Below are 19286 nucleotides of genomic sequence, written 5' to 3'. Positions count from 1 at the left end.
GTTCAGTCATCAGGTGGGCACATATTGGAGGCAACCTATTGATGTTTCTCTCTCACATCAGTGTTTCTATCCCCCCCTCCCTCCCTTCCCTTCTCTCCTCTCTAAAATCAGTAGGCGTGCCCTTTGGTGTGGATTAAAAATAATAAAATAAAAAATAAAAATGTATGTAAATGGTTACTGTAAGTTGTCCTTTGAATATTTTAATTTTCTTCATTTCCTGTATCAATCAACCATTGTTTTTCCTGGTCTCTCAGAGCAAAAGACTGAGAATAGAACAATAGTCACTTATTTTATGAAAGAAGAATACAGGTTGCTCTTGTGAGATAAAATTCAGAAGAATTCCTGTGCTTTTCTCCCCCTTCTGCCCATGTAATACACTTTCCGTTTACATAAGCACTGCTGCCCACCGCCTGTGGCGTAGGTAGTCACTGTTAGCGGGCATACTTTGGAATAACAAGGGGAATGACTACACGGAAGCCAAACCCCAACACCTGTTTTCTTTTTCTAGGGACCCTACAGCTAGTTCATCTGTTTATTTTATAGTTTCTCTCTTTAGTAATTACCACATCTGTACACAAGCATTTTTTTTAAGATTGTATTTATTTTTAGAGAGAGGGGAAGGTAGGAAGAGAGAGAAACAACATGAGAGAGAAACATCCATCGGTTGCCTCTCCTATGAGCCCACACTGGGCACCTGGCCTGCAACCTTTCACTTGTAAGGCAACACTCAACCTACTGAGCCATGCTGGTCGGGGCCACAAGCGTTATGTTTTTATGTGTACATTTATCTGCTGTAAGTTCCCAAATACCTTCAAAGTGGCAGTAGTTTTTTATAATCTATACTATCGGAGGCTGGTTCTAACCAGAAAGCCTTGCCACTTCGCTAGCTGACCTAGACAGGTTATCAGACTGGGAGATGTGGTTCTTCATTCAGTTGAACCCCTTTTCCTTTCTCTAGATTAACTCTGATGCAGTACCTATTATTTGCACACATGCACTTACTAATATTTCCCGTTGGTCTGTGCTTCAGAATCAGAGAATGCAGAGTGGTCCTAGTGGAAGGGAAAGCCAGAGGCTGTGCCTATCCAGCTCCTTACTTGGATGAATATGGAGAAACAGATCCTGGCCTGAAGTAAGTTTTGTGTTTTTTTTTTTTAACTTTAATCACATTATTATATGTAGATGGTAATAGTTCTTTAAACACAAAAGCTAATGCTAAATATTGAGAGAGATTTTTAAATAGCTGCAAATTAAAAATATCAAATATGTCATCCTAAACATAATATATAATTTTCAACAACTTTATGCTTCTCTAAAATTTTTAAAGATACCAACTATTCTAATGTGTTGCATGCTCTATTAGTTTAATCAACTGTTCTTCAGAATACTTAGGAGGTTTAATTGACACTGACATATGAAAGAAAGAAATCTGGAGTGTCCAGCAAGGGACTTCGGTTTAAAATTGGTATTCATTGCTTCTACTGCAGTACTTGAAATTTTTTATTGCCAAGCTATATCAGCCTTCTTAGTAGCTTTAGCAAGGCAAAATACTTATAATCTTTATCCTTCCTGATGTTGGGTACTGGATAACTACTTACTACTTCTGAGAAAGAGGTATTAAGGGACAATGATCCCAAAAGTACATATAGATAAAGATTAGATCTTCCTATCATAAACTATGGCTTTGTTTAACTGAAATTTTGTTCTTTTGAAATATTAATTGGAATAAATAGGCTTACTTGATGGGACTTGAAACCCCTGTGATCATACAGAGATTTGTTTTTATTGTGACAGCACTCGGCCGCCTTTGGAGATACTCTCTGAATTTAGGGAGAAATAATCTGAGTCACAAAAGTTGTTAATGACTAAAGATAAGAGGTCTGAGTTGTTCCAGAAAGGTATAAAGAAGCAGAATTTTAAAATTAATTAGGCAATTTAAAAATACCCAACTAACTGAGACACTTGAGTTCCTCTGTGTCGCAGAACAGACCCGCAGGTGGCAGGGGACAACGAATGAATGATACACTATTACCTAATGGACCCACCCTTGTGCTCCAGGGTCCCCACCCACTAGTAGGTTCACCTTGCCTGCTACCAGGGAAAGACGTCTCTCAATGCCAGAGATTGGTGGAAAGGAAAGGGATTATTTATTTTAAAAGTTATACAGACTTAGAGTAATGACGTAATGTCTTCATTAAAAATACTAAAGTCCTTTAGAATACCCACAAACACACAGTCCTTTCTTCTCCCTCTGCCCAGTCCGGGTACCTTATCTCAGGAAAAAAAGTAGAAGTCCATAGCTCAGGTTCCTGGCACCACCAGTTGTGTCGCTGCCACATTCTCCAGTTAATCCAAAACCATGTGGCACCTTCTCATGGCCCACCAGCAAGAGTCCTTTCACCCCTTTTCTTCCAGGCAAAGTCTCTCCTGCTTCCTAAGCCACGTGGCAAAAAGGAGCACCCCAAAGCCTCGTGGTCCCAACCTTCCTTCTTTTCTCTCTCATGCTGGCGGTGGCGCTATAACCAGGGGGAGTTGCCTCTCAGTTATATTCTGGGTTGAAGTCACTCCCATCCCCCCTGCTCAAAACATGGCCATAACTATGTAATATATCTATGAAACCAGTTAAAGGTCATAGATATATTCAATGACCATTCTAGAGGTTATCTGCAAAGCTGTTGTTGTACAACGCAGTTCTCATTGGCCCTGCTCCATGTGTCCCATCCCCCAGCTCAGACTTGTGGGAGTGAGGACATTCTATATATTTTTTTTTCTAATATTTCCTGGATACCCTGAGTTCTGTACCCCATTACAAATCCCCATTTGGGGCCCCCCCTTGGCTTTACCCTGTTACATCTGGAATGAGAATCTCGAAGTTCTCCATTATTACCAATAGCTAACCTTAGTCATTTTGGATTAGTTGTTACACAGTGTTGCAAACTGTGCAGCCTTAGAATTGTTGTGGAATAGTTTGATTGAAATATTTGCTAATCACCACCAAACTTGTGTGTCATAGTGTTACCAAACAAAAGTGAGGTTCAACTGCCCACTGCCAAGCACAGGTATAAAGCAGAGGTTGGCGGGGACAGAAAAAGGTCTGTATTAAGAGTTTCCACAATTTCTGGGACCAGGGAACTTCCTGACACCAGGCTCCTCTCTTCTGCAAAACACAGAAATCCCAAAAAGACTGAAACCCAAGACCAAACCCAAAAATCCCATTCCATCCTTACATGTCTGCCCTTCTGGAGCATGAGGCTGCTAAACGGAAAGCTATCTGGCTTCAGGTTCCCTCCTGGCAGTCTGCACATGTGGGGCCAATTGCCTTGCCGCAGTTTCCCACTCCAGGGCCCAGGGCCATTGCCAACTGCTGCTGCTGGACATGCAGGGGTTCCGTGTGGGGCCTGGCACCTGAGGCTGCCCCAGCACCCAGGGCCTACAAGTGCCTCAGCCTGTGCATCTGTGCACAGATCTCAGAGGAAGAGAAGGGGTGAGTTTTTGCCTTCCCTCCATTTAAGTCTCCAGGTCCAAAATTCTATTTGCTCCAGAAGTATCTGGTTTCCACAGGCAATCCCTCCCGCAGGTTAGACTGCACACTCCCCTGCTGCCATGTTAACCTTTTGGTACACCTGCCTCTCGGACCTCTAGTTTCCCCTTCAATCAGGAACTGGAACAGGATAGGAGGGCTAGCCTCTGTCAGTCACTCTGGCTAGTTGGGGCAAGGCTTCTCCTGCTGAGTCTCAGCTCCTAGTGGGAATCTGTCATCTTGTGCCATACTAGCTTTGTTGCCAGGGCAACATGAGCAGCCACACTGGCTTGTTTTACCTTTTACCTGGGGAATATAGCCTGTCATGTGCACTGCCTGGGGTTTTCCTGTGGCCCCTCCCTCACTCTGGGCACCACACCATGATTAATAATAAAACTATAACCAAGTATTTCTGAGGAACAGAATATAATTTGAGGGCTTAGTGTTGCATTTTAGATCTAACCTGTACTATGCAAATTCAGAAAGCAAAGCTAGGTAAACTATACGTAAACCCAAAAAGTCATTAAGAGCTCCACTCAGACTAACCACCCAGAAAAGAATAGAGCTGCTTCAAGTTATCGACCTCGATGGCCATTTAAATGAGGCCTCATAATGCTCATGGTATACTTGACCTATTTTCTGAGTAATCAAGGAGTAAATTTCTGCTACATTAGCTAAATAATTTATCAAGTTCTTAGTAATCAATGGTGAAGGGAAAATCTTCCTTTTAAAACCCTCTCCTGGTGATTCTTCTCAGTTCCAAGAACAACTCAGGAGTTCACGCTAACATGGGCAATAAAGTATGGCAGTTATTTGATCAAACTTACATGTTTTTTTTTTTTCCCTGAAGGAGGGGCAACCCCCTTCATTTATCTCATGAGAGGTATCGGAAGCTCCATTTGGTGTGGCAACAACACTGCATAATAGAAGAGATTGCTAGGAGCCAGGAAACTAATCAGATGTTGTTTGGATTCAACTGGCAGTCATTATGAGCACCAGCTCTGCCTTGGGACAATCACGAATGAAGACTATGTTGAAGACTGATTCAAAATTATGGAGACCTTTCTGAGGGCTGGGGAAGGGTTGGAGGGTGTTTTGCTCCTTGTCCAGTTGTTTATATTGATATAAATCAATAAAATATTCCTTAATGGAGTATTGCTTTCAATTAGTGAATATATCCTTAAAAGGAAAAAAGAACATAGACTAATTTATTTTATGTTCTAGAACACTAAAGAAATGCTTCTTTACCCCAAATGTCTGATTCTGCTAATATATGCAGAAAACTCATTTCCTTTCCTAATCTTTCCCACTTCATTTCATCTCCCTGATCGATGAAGTTACATCAGACAGTTGTGGACATTTTTATGTGTTAATTGGATCACCAATAAAATTCTAATAATTTGTGATTTACTTCCTTGCAGCTAAGAGAAATTGCAGAAACCATGCAGTATACTTTGAGAAAGTTCTGTAGCTGAGAAAATTTTCAAAAAAGTAAATGTTTCAATCATTTCTCTTAAGGAAGTACCCATAATGTGCCATTTATTATTTCAGTCAGAAATTAAACCAAATCTCTATATGGACAGAGTTGCCATTTCTGAGATAAATTTTTGCCAGCATAAAAAAGCTTTTTTCCCACTGTAGACCTCAGTAAGAGTTAGGATAGTACATTCATTATTCATTCCTCATGAGACAGAGTCTACCTACGATCCTCACCTCTGACCTCAAATAGCTTTGTGGAGTTTTGAAGTTACACTTTCCATTTTCCAAAGGCAAGTTTCCAAAATGAGTTCACTTATCTCATGATGTGGTACCATCCTATTTGGTTCTTAGAAACCTGATGCAGTTCTGATGTAAACTGTCTACAGAGTGAAGAAAATTCCCTCAGTGAATGGAGCATGACTGCTGTAAATTAGAACAATCAGATTTAAGCCAATTCTGCAACCTCCTGTCTTTGTACAAGACTGATTCTTCATTTGTTATCTGTGTACCTTTTCATAAACTCTGGTTTTTATGACTAGTACAAACTACGAAAAAAGCCATGTGATCAATAGTCTGTGTCCTGCTGTAACATGCTGTGGTTGAGCCATTTTGTTTATAAATAATCAGACTCTCCAAAATCTGTGCAATCTTTAACTTTTATCAAGAACGTGTGATATAAAACAGCAGACAGAAGATAAGGTGAAACCTTCCATTTTAGCTCCTGTTATCTCTGGGGTGACGTTAGGGGTTTGAAAGATGCAAAGACCGTCTTACTTTGCCTTTGGTGACTACTGTCGTGTGTGTGTAAATGTTTTCCTGCCTTCTTCGTGCTCAGCAAAGGCAAGAAAATAAAAATATGTTTGAAGTGACTGATGATGCACATTTGGGGTTAGTTTTTTTTTCCTATTACTACATAAAGTAAAAAAGAGGTGGATTTTGCAGTAAGGGATTGAATCACAGAATCACAGTCATGATCGAATCACAGAATCACAGTCATGATTTTCTACTTGAATAATTATTGAGACAGTATCAGGAAATAGATTCAACTGCACTGAACAATTTGTAACAATTGATGGGTGAGGATCAGGAAATTCAGTATTCAGTTTACCAAATTTGCCAATATGATTAAGTGATTAGAACATTTCCCTTTATTTCTTAAATAATTTTGTTGGATGGATTGGCTGACTAGGAAGCCTGAGCTAGAGTAGGCAACAGAAGACTCTGGCTTCTGCCCTAATTGATTGCCCCCATTTTAGCAAAGAAAAACTGACTTTTTTATTTCTAGTCTTTTTCTACTCACTTCATAAATTCTGGGGTTAAGCTCTCAAACTGCCAGAGGGACTATCCTGCAATGGCCAGTCAGACCTTTACTGCCAAAGAACCTATTTCATTCTGAGTTCCACTTGTTGAGATTGATTCAGATCTCTGCACTGTAAATGAGCATATGTCTCTGTGCTGCCCCCAGCCCAAGGGATTTCTAAGTATACTCAAATATCCTAGTGGTCTGCCTGCATCATTGCAAGCAACTTAATTATGCTTATGAAGTTTACTGACAGTGAGCAAAAAGTCACTTTACTTTCTTTAAGGTAGAATGTAGAGGAACTAGTTCAACAGGATGGCTCCAAAACTGTGTATTTTTAATGTTTGATAAGGAGCTGGCAGGAATTTTTATGATAGGGTGAAGAAAAACACATCTGTATAGTTAAATTATTATGTTGGTATATGGGCTGTGAGTTCACCTTTTAGTGGTTATTTGTCATTTCATAACAACTATGCATTTGGTTCACTGTGATGATGATCTATATTTAGTGACTGCAACATGTTTATACCACTGATTCAAGTTCCATCCATGATGAAATTATACAAATAATGCATATATTGATATCTTTTATTGCAAAATGTAAATTTTAAACTTGTATAATGTTCTTGTGCTTTTTGAAATAAAATATCTTATATGTGTATATTTAAAAAGATAAAAAGGAACTTCTCATGTTTGGGGATTGGGTTTTAAGTACTAAAAATCTATACCTAGAAAGGAGCTCTAAACTTCAAAAGTTATTGTCATCAGCCCAGACAAATATTTTTTAAAGGCTTTATTTTTAGAGAAAGGGGAAGGGAGGGAGAAAGAGAGGGGAAAAAACATCAATGTGTGGTTGTCTCTTGAGTGTCCCCTACTGGGGACCTGGTCCACAACCAGGTGTGTGCCCTGACTGGGACTCAAACTGGCAACACTTTGGTTCACAGGCCAGCACTCAATGCACTGAGCCACAGCAGCCAAGGCCAGACAAATTCTTTAAAAGACATAGGTATTTAGTGTAATTGTCTCCAAACTTTTTAACCATACAGTCTATCAGTAAATAATTTTTCAATGTGCATTATGTATTTCTATATTCATGGATTACTGCACAAATATATTAAGTACATTGCCCAAAAATGGAATTTTTTAAAAAATCAGTTGAAAAATAGAGTATTTCTGTTTAGATATTTTCCAAGTAAGTTTGTACATCCCTTTGGGTAGCACCCCATAAGTGGAGACAATTGTCTAAAGCAGCACTATATACAGAATAACTCTGCAGTGATGGAAATGTTTGCTGCATTGTGGCACTGTATGTGGGGGAGGGGTCCAAGAGGGAACAATGCCACTTGCTGAGCTCTCAAGCTGCTGCTGCATTCAGTCACTTGCATCGCTACCCTCAAACAAAGGCCCTTCTGGTGCTGATTCCCAGGCGGTGGGTTTGTGTACATTCTAGACCCTGTGGGTCTCTCCAACAAACTCTCCTGTGAGGCTGGGAGTTTCTCTCGCTGCCTCCTCAACCCCCACAGGTGTTTTCGATGAGAGGAAGGAACCCTGGAACCCTGGGTTGCACGGTCTGTCTTGCTCCGCAGTTGTTCCTCCTGGTTTATCCGAACACAGATGTAGGACCGCCCTCTCAGCCATCTGCTGCCTCACCCACCTGGTCCTCCAACTGCTGCCTTGACAGTGTCCTCTCCACCCTGACTGCCCATCTCTACCCCTCCTACCAGTCTGGGTGAATGTTTCTTCTTTAACTCCTTGGTTGTTGGACTTCTACAGTTCAATTTTCCAGCAGTTCTGGCTACTTTTTTGTTTTTAAGTTTGTTGTCCTTTTGATTGTGCTAGGAGGCAAAGTGTATCTACCTACACCTCTGTCTTGGCTGAGAGAAATAATAGTCCCCTTTTTAAAAAAATATATTTTATTGATCATGCTGTTATAATTTTCCCATTTTTTCCACTTTATCCCCACTCCACCCTGCATGCCCCAAACTACCAGCCTCCACCCCCCTTAGTTCATGTCCATGGGTTGTACATATAAGTTCTTTAATTTCTGTTTCCTATACCATTCTTAACCTCTCCCCATCTATTTTATGCCTACCAATTATGCATCTTGTTCCCTGTACCTTTCACCCCCCATTCTTCTCCTCCCCTTCCGCACTGAAATCCCTCCATGTGATGTCCATTTCTCTGATTCCATTCCTGTTCTAGTTGTTTGCTTAGTTTTTGTTTTTGTTTTCTCGATTTTTTTTTAGGTTCAGTTGTTGATAGTTGTGAGTTTGTTGTCATTTTTCTGTTCATAGTTTTTGATCTTCTTTTTCTTACATAAGTCCCTTTAACATTTCATATAATAAGGGCTTGGTAATGATGAACTCCTTTAACTTGACCTTATCTGGGAAGCACTTCATCTGCCCTTCCATTCTAAGTGATAGCTTTGCTGGATAGAGTAATCTAGGATGTAGTTCCTTGCCTTTCATGACTTCAAATATTTCTTTTAGCCTTTTCTTGCCTGTAAGTTTTCTTTTGATAAATCATCTTAAGGGATCTCCTTTGTAGGTAATTGTCTCCTTTCCTCTTGCTGCTTTTCAGATTCTTTATCTTTAGTCTTGGGTAACTTAATGATAATGTGCCTTGGTGTGTTTCTCTTTTGTCCAATTTCTTTGGGACTTGGAGCTTCCTGGACTTCCTTTCCTTCACCAGATTGGGGAAGTTTTCCTTCATTATTTTTTCAAATAAGTTTCCAACTTCTTGCTTTTCTTCTCCTTCTGGCACCCCTATGATACAGATATTGGAACGTTTCAAGTTGTCCTGAAGATTTCTAAGCCTCATTTTTTTAAAATTCTTGTTTCTTCATTCTGTTCTGGTTGGATGTTCATTTCTTCCTTTTGTTCCAGATAGTTGATTTGAGTCCCAGTTTCCTTCACTTCACTGTTGGTTCCCTGAATATTTCGCTTTACTTCACTTTGCATAGACTTCATTTGTTCCTTCATTTTGTGACCATACTTAATCATTTCTGTGAACATCCTGATTACCAGTGTTTTGAATTCTGCATTATATAGATTGGCTATCTCCTTATCACTTAGATCTTTTTCTGGAGTTTTGATCTGTTCTTTCATCTGGGCTGTATTTTTTTGTCTTGGTGTACCTGTTGTGTTGTGGGGGAGGGGCAGTGCTTAGGCATTCGCCAGGGTGAGACAACCCTCTTTGCTGCGTTGTGGCACTGTCTGTGGGGGAAGGGTGAGAGAGGGAACAATGTGGCTCGCTTGCTCAGCTCTAGCCCCACTTTCCAATGAATTCTGTAGTGTGTAAGCCTGGGAGTTTCTCCTGCTGTGGCCACCCCTACAGTAGTTTCCAGCTAGTTTGAGTCTTTAGTATCCTGTTCAGCCAGCCCCGCCTGGCTCACATGGTCTATCGCCTTGTGGATCGCCTTGCTGTGGGTCCTCTCTGTGTGCCCAGCTGCCTGTCCCCATCCCTCCTACCGGTTTGGTGAATGTTTCTTTAATTCCTTGGTTGTCAGGGTTTCATGCAGTTTAATTTTCTGGCACTTCTGGTGGTGTGTTGTTTTTAGATTGGTTGATATCCTCCTTTTGATTGTGTGAGGAAGCAAAGGGTTTCTACTTAGGCCTCCATCTTGGCTGGAACTCTTTCAATAAGTCTCTTTTTAAAAAGTCTTATTTCCACATGAGTATTACATAACATCAAAAAAGAATGAGGCAGGTCTTTATGAAGAAAATATTACTAGTGAAAAAAAAAAGGAAGTTGTGAAACTGCATTAAGTGCTGTTTGCTCTTGTGTAAAGATAAAAGGATCACCCAGGCTGGTGTGGCTCAATGGATGGAGTGCTGGCCTGTGAACTGAAAGGCTGTGGATTCGATTCCTGGTGAGGGCACATGCTTGGGTTGTGGGCTGGTCCCCTTCTGGGGGTGTATGGGAGGCAACTCATAGATTTTTCTCTCATGCATTGATGTTTTGGGAAGGAGGCTTACTCTTTACATTACACCTTTTTTGCATGTGCGTTATGTGCCATTGAGTTAGTTCCTGGAGACCCCATTTGGATGAATGATGTCCACAGTGTCCTGTCCTCAACAGCTCTGCCGAGCTTCTGTAGACTCATGCCTATAGCTTTTTTAAAGATGTCAATCCCTCTTACATTTGGTCTTTCTCTTTTCTGCGTTCTATTGTTCCCAGCATTATTGTCCCATCTAAGGAACCTTGTCTCCTCATGAAGTGACCGAAGTAGAACAGCTTCAGTTTTTTCATTTTTGCCTCTAGCAATGTTTCTGGCTTATTTTGCTCTAGGATCCTCTTGTTTGTCTTTCTGGTGGAGTCTGTAGAGCTCCCTGCCAATACCATATTTCAAGGGAATCAGTTTTTTTCTGTTGGAATCATTTTTAATATTTAAATGCAAAAGTGAGCACTGATTTTTTTTATTCTCTTAGATGCACACACAGGCCTAACAGCCAAAATGGGAAGAGAAGGTAAGCTCCTGCTCTGCCCTGCACAGCCCCCACCCTGTGGTTCAAGCTGCTGCCAGCCCTGCCTCCTTTCCAACATACAAAGAAATTCACAGTGGCTGCTCATACACTACAGTGGTGATACATTTTGTATTTCATATAGTATGAACATCAAAACAAAGCAGTCAATAATAGTCAGGGGTTCATCCCTCCCAATGGTGTGCACAATGAGATGCTGAGGAGATCTGGTCAAGAATCAATTTAGCAGAAGACATGGGATGTCCAGAGCAGGAGTAACAGTCTGCATTGTCGCACTCTGGTTTCAGTGAGGACAGAAGAGGTAAGTCACGATAGCTTGGAGGGCACAGTTGCAAAAAGGGAGTCTCTCTGTGAGACAACATGGGGAAAATTCTCCCAACCAGCTTTAGATAGGTCAATGTACTCAAGGTTTTGTGTTTTTTTTAAATCAGCAGTTCAAACACTATTGAATGTTCAAACTTCTGCCAAGACATATCAAATAGAGCAGTAACGATGTAGATCTTTCCAGGAAGTGAAGGTAGAGCCCCTGGCACTCCTCCTGACAGCCCTGTGTTAGGCCCCGGAAGTATCTGCCGCTGCTGCTGCTGTTGCTCCATTTGCAACTTCTCCGTCTCAAAAATAACAGGAATAACCAAGATCACAAGGCAGCCCTGGAAAACCTGTTCATTTTTTGAGCCATAACGAGGGAGAGATCAAAAGTGTCTTGGCTGTGGAATGGTTCCTCTCTGGAAACATCTCAATCAGACCCGAGTCTCTTTGACAGGGTTTCATCTAGTTCCTCGTCATCTTCCTCTTCCAGCTCCTCTTGGCATCACCTTCCCAGCAATTCATCCAGGGACAGGGGAGCCCTACGGCCACAGCAACACCGGTGGCCATGGCTCAGGAATTGATTTTGTTCTATCAGTCTTCTTGTTCAACTTACATTGGTGTGGATGGTATTTGATACCTTTTGAATATTGAACCATGTGAGTATATTCTCTATTAAACAAACAAACACACTCAGAAACAAACAAACAAATAAAATCAGAAATAAAAAAGATAGACTGCCAAATTATCTCTCTGACATTTTTAGTCAGAGTGGACAAGGGTTTTTTCTGTCAGGAAGGAATAGGCGAGGGGCAGCCAAGAACAAACCAAACTGTGCTGAGATGCTTTCAGGAGGAGCGTTGGGAGAGAAGCAAACAGCGCAGTGAGGGGCGTGGGATAGTGAGCCTGGAGCCTGGGTGGGAGCCCTTTCATACCCGTCAAGTTGCCCCATCCAGTGGTGTCTCCTGAATCTGTCCCACTATCTGCCTTTTAAATGTTCACTTTTTTCCAGGTTCCTGTCTTGCCCTATTGCTTTCTTGCTTTCTGTGTTCTTCTTTGTGGATTTGGAGTTACTAGAACTCAGTTTTATGGTCAGTGAGGGCTTAATACTTGGGTGAATTGGTATAGTTTAAGGTAGGGGACACCCACAATTATTTACTTCTGGATTCTTGTCATTTTCTCATTAATTATTGTGTATGCATGACTTTAGAGTAGGCACTATGAAAAGGGTAATAAGTTTACTCCTGCAGGGTAGGGCTTTATAATTTGCAAAAGGCCAACATAGTTACTGTCCAATGTATAAAATGGCATGAGGTCAAAGCAACAATTGAGGGAGCATCAAAATAAGCCTGATTTGATTTTTTAAATTTTCGGTTATAATTCTTAGCAAAGATTACACAAACTATAGGGATTCACAGCTATTTCTTGAAGGAATTCCTAACTTTTAACATAAAATTAAATAATTGATGCTACAAATTTAACAAAAGCAACTGCTGCTGGAACCTGAGTCTTGGCTTCTCGCCTTCCTCCCTGGACAGCACAAGCTTCAGTGCTCTCTCCAGCTTTTCCACAAACTACCAGACCCTGGGCTCTGTGCAGTTGTCCAGTCACCAAGTTCAGCCGGCCAGCAGTGTAGCCAGTGTTTATGCAGGTGCTGGGGCTTGGGATCCTGGATCTCCATGTCCCACTCCACCAGCATTTGGAGCAGCTGGGGATCCAGTGGTCTGACTGTGGAGATGGTCAAGGATCTGGTAGGCATAGGGGGCATCCAGAGTGAGGAGACTATGCAATGCCTGAATGACCCCTTGGCCTGTTCTCAGGAGAGGGTGAGAATTCTGGAGGCTCATAATAGGAGACTGGAGAGCAAAAGCAGGGAACACTTAGAGAAGAAGGGACCCCAGGTCAGAGACTGGGGGCATTATTTCAAGACCATCGAAGACCTGAGCACTCAGGTCTTTGCAAGTTCTGTGGACAATGCCTGCATCGTAATGCGGATTGGCAGTACCCAGATTGTTGCTGCTGACTCCAGGGTCAAGCATGAGACAAAGCTAGCCAAAACCAGTGTGTGGAAAGTGACATCAATGGGCTCTGAAAGGTCATTGATGACCCTCCAGCTGCTAATTAGGCAGCAGCTGGAGACAGAGATCAAGGCTTTTAAGGAGGAGCTGCTTTTCAGGGCCATGAAGAAGAAGTAAATGGTCTACAAAACCAGACTGCCAACTCTGGGTTGACTGTGGGGTTGGTTAGCTCCAAACCTTAGGTCTTTGGCAAGATCATGGCAGACATCGTGGCCCAGTATGATGAACTAGCTCAGAAGGAGCTATTATGTTGGCCAAAAAGTTGATTTGGTTTTCTATAAGCTGGCTCTAGTAACACTTAATTGTCTTTAACTTCATTTAAAACAATTTAGTTAGATTGTATTGTGACAGCTGTCATATCAGTGTGCATTTTTAAAAATCATCAAAATTGGTGAATTTTTTTAAAATTATATTTTATTGATTAAGTTATTACAGTTGTCCCAATTTTTTCCCCTTTGCCCTCCTCCTCCCCCCACAACCCCCATCCCTGAGGCAGTCCCCACACCATTGTTCATGCCCATGGGTCATGCACGTAAGGTCTTTGGCTTCTCCATTTCCTGTACTATACATTCCCATGACTATTCTGTAACTACCTTTGTACTTCTTTTTTTAAAAAATTATATTTTATTGATTATGCTATTACACTTGTCCTGATTTTTCACCTTTTTCCCCCCCTACCCAGCACCCCCCATGGCCTCAGGCAATCCTCACACCTCATTCACATCCATTGGTCATGGGTATAAGTTCTTTGGCTACTCCATTTCCTACACTGTGTTTTACATCCCCATGGCTATTCTGTAACTACCTATTTGTGCTTCTTAATCCCCTCACCTCTTCACCCATTCCTCCACATATCCTCCCATCTGGCAGTCATCAAAAAGATCTCCTTATCCATGATTCTGTCTCTGTTCTTGTTCGCTTAGTCTGTTTTTTTAGATTCAATTGTTGCTAGATACATATTTATTGCCATTTTATTGTTCATAGTTTTAATCTTCTTTTTCTTAAATAAATCTCTAACATTTCATATAATAATTAATAGTTTGGTGATGATGAGCTCTTAGTTTTTTCCTTGTCTGGGAAGCTCTTTATCTGCCCTTCAATGCTAATGATATCTTTTCTGGGTAGAGCAATCTTGGCTATAGGTTCCTGCTTTTCATGACTTTGAATATTTTTTGCTCATCCCTTCTAGCCTGCAAAGTTTCTTTTGAGAAATCAGCTGACAGTCTTGTGGGAACTCCCCTGTAGGTAACTAACTGCTTCTCCCTTGTTGCTTGGAAGATTCTCTCTTTATCTTTAAACTTTGGCATTTTAATTCTGATGTATCTCAGTATGGACCTCTTTGCATCCATCTTGTTTGGGAATCTCTGTGCTTCCTAGACTTGCTTGTCTATTTCCTTCACCAAATTAGGGAAGTTTTCTTTCATTATTTTTTTCAAACAGATTTTCAGTTTCTTGCTCTGTCTCTACTCCTTATGTCACTCCTATGATGCAAATGTTGGAATATTTGAAGTTGTCCCAGAGGCTGCTTACACTATCCTTGTTTTTTTGGATTTTTTTTCTGTTTGTTGTTCTGATTGGTTGTTTTATTTTTTATGTTCCAAATCATTGATTCAATTACTGGCTTCATCTGCTCTACTGTTGTTTCCCTGTAAATTGTTCATTTCAATTAGTGTGTCCTTCATTTCTGACTGGATCTTTTTTATGCTATGGAGGTCCTCACTAAGTCCCTTGAGCATTCTTATAACCAGTGTTTTGAACTCTACGTCTGATAGATTGTTTCTTTCCATTTTGTTTAGTAATTTTTCTGGAGTTTAAATCTGTTCTTGTATTTGGGCCATCTTTCTTTGTCTCCTCATTTTGACAGCCTCCTTGTGTTTGTCTCTATGTATTAGGTAGAGCTGCTATGACTCCCTGTCTTGGTCCATCGCCTCTGCTCCCTTTGCTGTCTGGAAGAAGGCTGTCCCCTAGCTTTTGCCTTGATGCCAGACACTTCAGTTTCTCCCTGTATGCCTCTGGTGCCTTTCAAGATGCTACCCCAGTGCTGGAGCTCAGAGGGAGTGAGTCTGGGTTAGTCTGTGTTTGGATTCTTTAAAAGGAACTGCTTGGAACTCCAGAGTTTTCTTCTACCAACTCAATACCACTGGTTTTTTAAGCCAGAAGTTATGGGGACTTACCTTCCTGTCACTGGAACCTTGGTAGGGGGTGGGACTCCTTGCTCCTGATATATCCTTCCTGAATTTTTTGTGTGTTTGACTTATTATTTTATTTTTGGTTGGGAGGTGTCTCAAAACATTCTTTTTTTCTCTATTTTTTTATTGTTAGTTCTGTTACAGTTGTCCTAATTTTTTCCTTTTTTCCACCCTCTACCCAGCCCACCCCTCTTGCTCTCAGTCAGTCCCCTCTCTGCTGTCCAGGTGCATGAGTCTTCATACATGTTCTTTGACTAATCCCTTCCCCTTCCTTTCACCATTCCACCCTTCCTCCAACCCACCTACAGCCATCAGTCTATTCCATGTTTCCATGTCTCTGGTTCTATTTTTCTCATTAGTTTATTTTGTTCATTAGATTCTAGTTATAAGTGAGGTAATATGGATTTGTCTTTTGTGGACTGTCCCTCCCAAATTTTTATCCACCACACATGGATGTGGAACCAACCTCTTCTGTGTCTGTGCCCCTCCTACCAGTCTGATGGATGTGGTTTCTTCAATTTCGTATTTATCAAACTTCCATTCAACTCTATTTTTGACAGTTCTAAGTGGTGGTGGTTCTATATTTTAGTTGTAATTTTTATGTCATTGTGTGAGGAGGTGAGCCATGTTACCTATGCCACCATCTTGAGAAGTCAAAATTGGTGAATTTTTGTGTAGCCATTTTAAAGGTGGAAGAAAATAAGTGGCATTTTCAGCATGTTATACTTTATTATTTCAAGAAAGGTAAAAATACAACTGAAATGCAAAAGAAGGTTTATGCAGTATATGGAGAAGGTGCTATGACTAATCAAATGTATCAAAAGTGGTTTGTGAAGTTTCACACTGGAGATTTCTCGCTGGACAATGCTGCACAGTCAGGTAGACCACTTGAAGTTGATATCAATCAAATTGAGACATTAATTGAGAATAATCAATATTATACCATGTGGGATATAGCCCATATACTCAAAATACTCAAACCAGTAAACTTATTGGTCAAAATGAAAAATGTGTCTTATATTTTATGGGAAAAAACCCATGAACTTTTTGCCAACCCAATAGACAAGGACTTGTCTCAGCAGAGCGAGGGACGAGTGGTCACCTCGCAGACCACTGTGATGGGAGCTGCTGAGATGACACTCACAGAGTTGAAATATACTGTCCAGTCCTTAGAGATAGACCTGGGCTCAACGAGAAACCTGAAGGCCAGTTTGGAGAAGAGCCTGAGGGAGGAGGAGACACACTGTGCCATGCATATGGAACAGCTTGATGGGATCCTGCTGCACCTGGAGTCAGCTGGCCCAGAGCTGGGCAGAGGGCCAGTGCTAGGCCCAGGAATATGAGGTCCTACTGAACATTCAGGTCAAGCTGGAGGCTGAGACCACCACCTACTACCATCTGTTGGAAGAAGGGGAGAACTTCAGTGTTGGTGATGCCTTTGACAACAACCACTCCATAAAATCTACTAAAAAACTCACCACCAGCAGGATTGTGGACTGAAATGTGGTGTCTGAGGACACCACCACCAAAGTTCAGCAGCATTAAAGGCAGTAGAAGTGTGGTACCCATTCAAGGGAGGGCAGGAGGCCAATAAAAAGTTCAGAGATCATTGAAAAAATTAATCAAAGCTAGAATATGTAGAATATGTAAATGAATAATATAATGAATGCAAATTAAAAGTTACAAGAAAATTTGAGAGTGAACTCGTTACTTTTTCTTGAAAGTTTTTCTTAACTCTCCCTGGTGGTGGTAGGCAGAATAATGTTCCCTTCCCTACACAAGATTTCCTTGTAACAACCTGGAACTTACAAATGTGTTACCTTACATGGCAAAAGAGACTTTGGAAATGTGATTAAGGGTGTGAACTTGGAGTTAGAGAGAGGATCCTGGAATACCCAGGTGGACCCAATCTAATATGAGTCCTTAAAAGTTGAAGAGGGGGGCCAAAGAGTGGGTCAGAGGACTTGGCCCACTGGTGCTGCTGCCTTGGAAAATGCAAAAAGAGGGACAAGAACCAAAGGATATTTATTGGCAGCCTTTAGAAAGTGGACAAACTCTTTTAAAGAGGTTTCTAATATATTCAAGATATTTGCTCTTTATCTGTGATATACATTCTAAATATTTTTGTTAGTCATTTTGACTTATTTATGGTGCTTCGTGCCATGAAAATATTTTTAAAGTTCTTGTAGTTGAGTTAAATTTTTATTTTTCATTACTTCTGAATTTTGGGTCAGAGTTAGAAGAAAGCCTCTTTTCACATCCAGGTTTAAAGGAATTCACCCATGTTTTCTCATAGTAATTGTATGGTTTCATTTTTTACATTTAGATCTCTGATCTATTTGGAATTATTTCTGCCTGTGGTCCAATTTTATATTTTTCAAATGACTTATTATTATCTGAACACAATTTCTATAAAGGAAGATTTATTTGAGATGCCACTTATATATTAAATGTATTTTAATCTATTTATAAACTTTCTACTCTAGTCAATGGGAATTAAAGGTTTTAAATTTTAGCTTTTTCAGCAATGGAAAAAGCAAACTCTCAGAAGACCCCACAGATTTGGCCTGCAGGGGCATTTGACCCCTATTCTAGGGTATCTATATATGTTACATAATATGCATATATTAAAGCAGTTATTGCATTGTATTATGATAGAATTTGCATGTTTGCTAATCTATTGTAAAACTCTTAGGCAAAGAGACTGACTTTATTCATATTTGTTTTCCCACTGTCCAGCAGAGTAGTGGCATTAATAGTTTCTAAATTTTTTTGTTTAGTAGATTAAGTAATATTTAAATAGAAACTGGTTAGATTGATAAAAGTTTGAAAAACAGGGCTGTTTGTTGGTTTGTGAAAGTGCTGGAGAAGCAGTTTACTATTGAGTTTCATGTTTCAAAAGACTGTGCAGTTTTTATACAGTTTTATTGATCTATAAGTTACCATACAATGCACCCATTTAAAATGTACAATTCTGAGATTTTTTATTAAGCTATAATTGACATATAACATATATCAGTTATAGGTGTACAACATGAGATTTTCTTTTCAAGAGTGAGATGGGAAGATCTAAAGATAGGTGGAGGAGGCCATAAATGGAAGATAAGGGAAAGAAGAAAGGGATTCTCCAGTGTGTTCTTTATTCAGTGCTAGGAGAAAAGCTTTTGAAAGCTTTTCTGTCCCATGTTAGAACTCAGTATAAATCTGAACTTTATATGTTCTAAGACTGATCCGAGATCAGAGTACTGCTCTTTCAGATTCAGTTATCCAGGGCACACATCTATAGACTTGAATCATTTCTCCCTTCATCCTCACTTTTTTTTGCAAATCTTACTCTATTATCAATTGCTGGATGACAAATTGCCCCCAAAAGTTAATGCTTAAAGCAACCGTACACATTTTTTATTGTCATATAGTTTCTGTCTGTCTGGATTTGGGGAGTGGCTTAGCTGGGTGATTCTGGCTTATGATATCTCTTACAAGGTGGCAGTTGGGATGCTAGTTGGGCCTGCAGTCATTTGAAGGCTTGGCCAGGGCCGGGGGATCTACTTCCAAGAATGGCTTACTAATATTGCTTGCAAGATGGTGTTGATTAATTGGTGTAATGACCAAGGTCCTTGCCAGGTGCCCACTGCAACTGGCTGCTTGAATGTCCTCATGTTATGGCAACTGGCCTCTAAGTCAGTGATCCAAGAGAGAATAAAGCAGAAACTGCAAAGTCTTTTATGACTTAGCTTTGGAATTTACACATCATAATTTGTGAAAGAACATACTGGATACACAAGTCAGCCCTGTCAGTCTGGGAAGGTCTATTGTGTACCAGGATGCATGAATCATTATGGGCCTTAGAGGCTGACTACCACATTTCTCTATTTTTAAATATATTTTAATTCTGATACCAACTCTTAAATAATATATTACCTTTCTATT

General features: G+C 40.5%; 1 protein-coding gene across 1 annotated transcript in view; it reads left to right on the top strand.

The window, feature by feature from the left end:
- Positions 1–6555, top strand: part of UBR1 (ubiquitin protein ligase E3 component n-recognin 1) — a 126317-nt gene extending 119762 nt beyond the window's left edge. The window contains 2 exon segments of the mRNA XM_028507958.2: positions 1031–1132; positions 4371–6555. Coding sequence (XP_028363759.1) covers positions 1031–1132; positions 4371–4512 — 244 coding nt within the window. The 3' untranslated portion in view covers positions 4513–6555.
- Positions 6556–19286: the final 12731 nt, after the last annotated feature.

The sequence above is a fragment of the Phyllostomus discolor genome, chromosome 1, assembly GCF_004126475.2.
Source record: "Phyllostomus discolor isolate MPI-MPIP mPhyDis1 chromosome 1, mPhyDis1.pri.v3, whole genome shotgun sequence".
Lineage (NCBI taxonomy): Eukaryota > Metazoa > Chordata > Mammalia > Chiroptera > Phyllostomidae > Phyllostomus > Phyllostomus discolor.
This window is presented reverse-complemented; position numbering and strand designations above follow the sequence as displayed.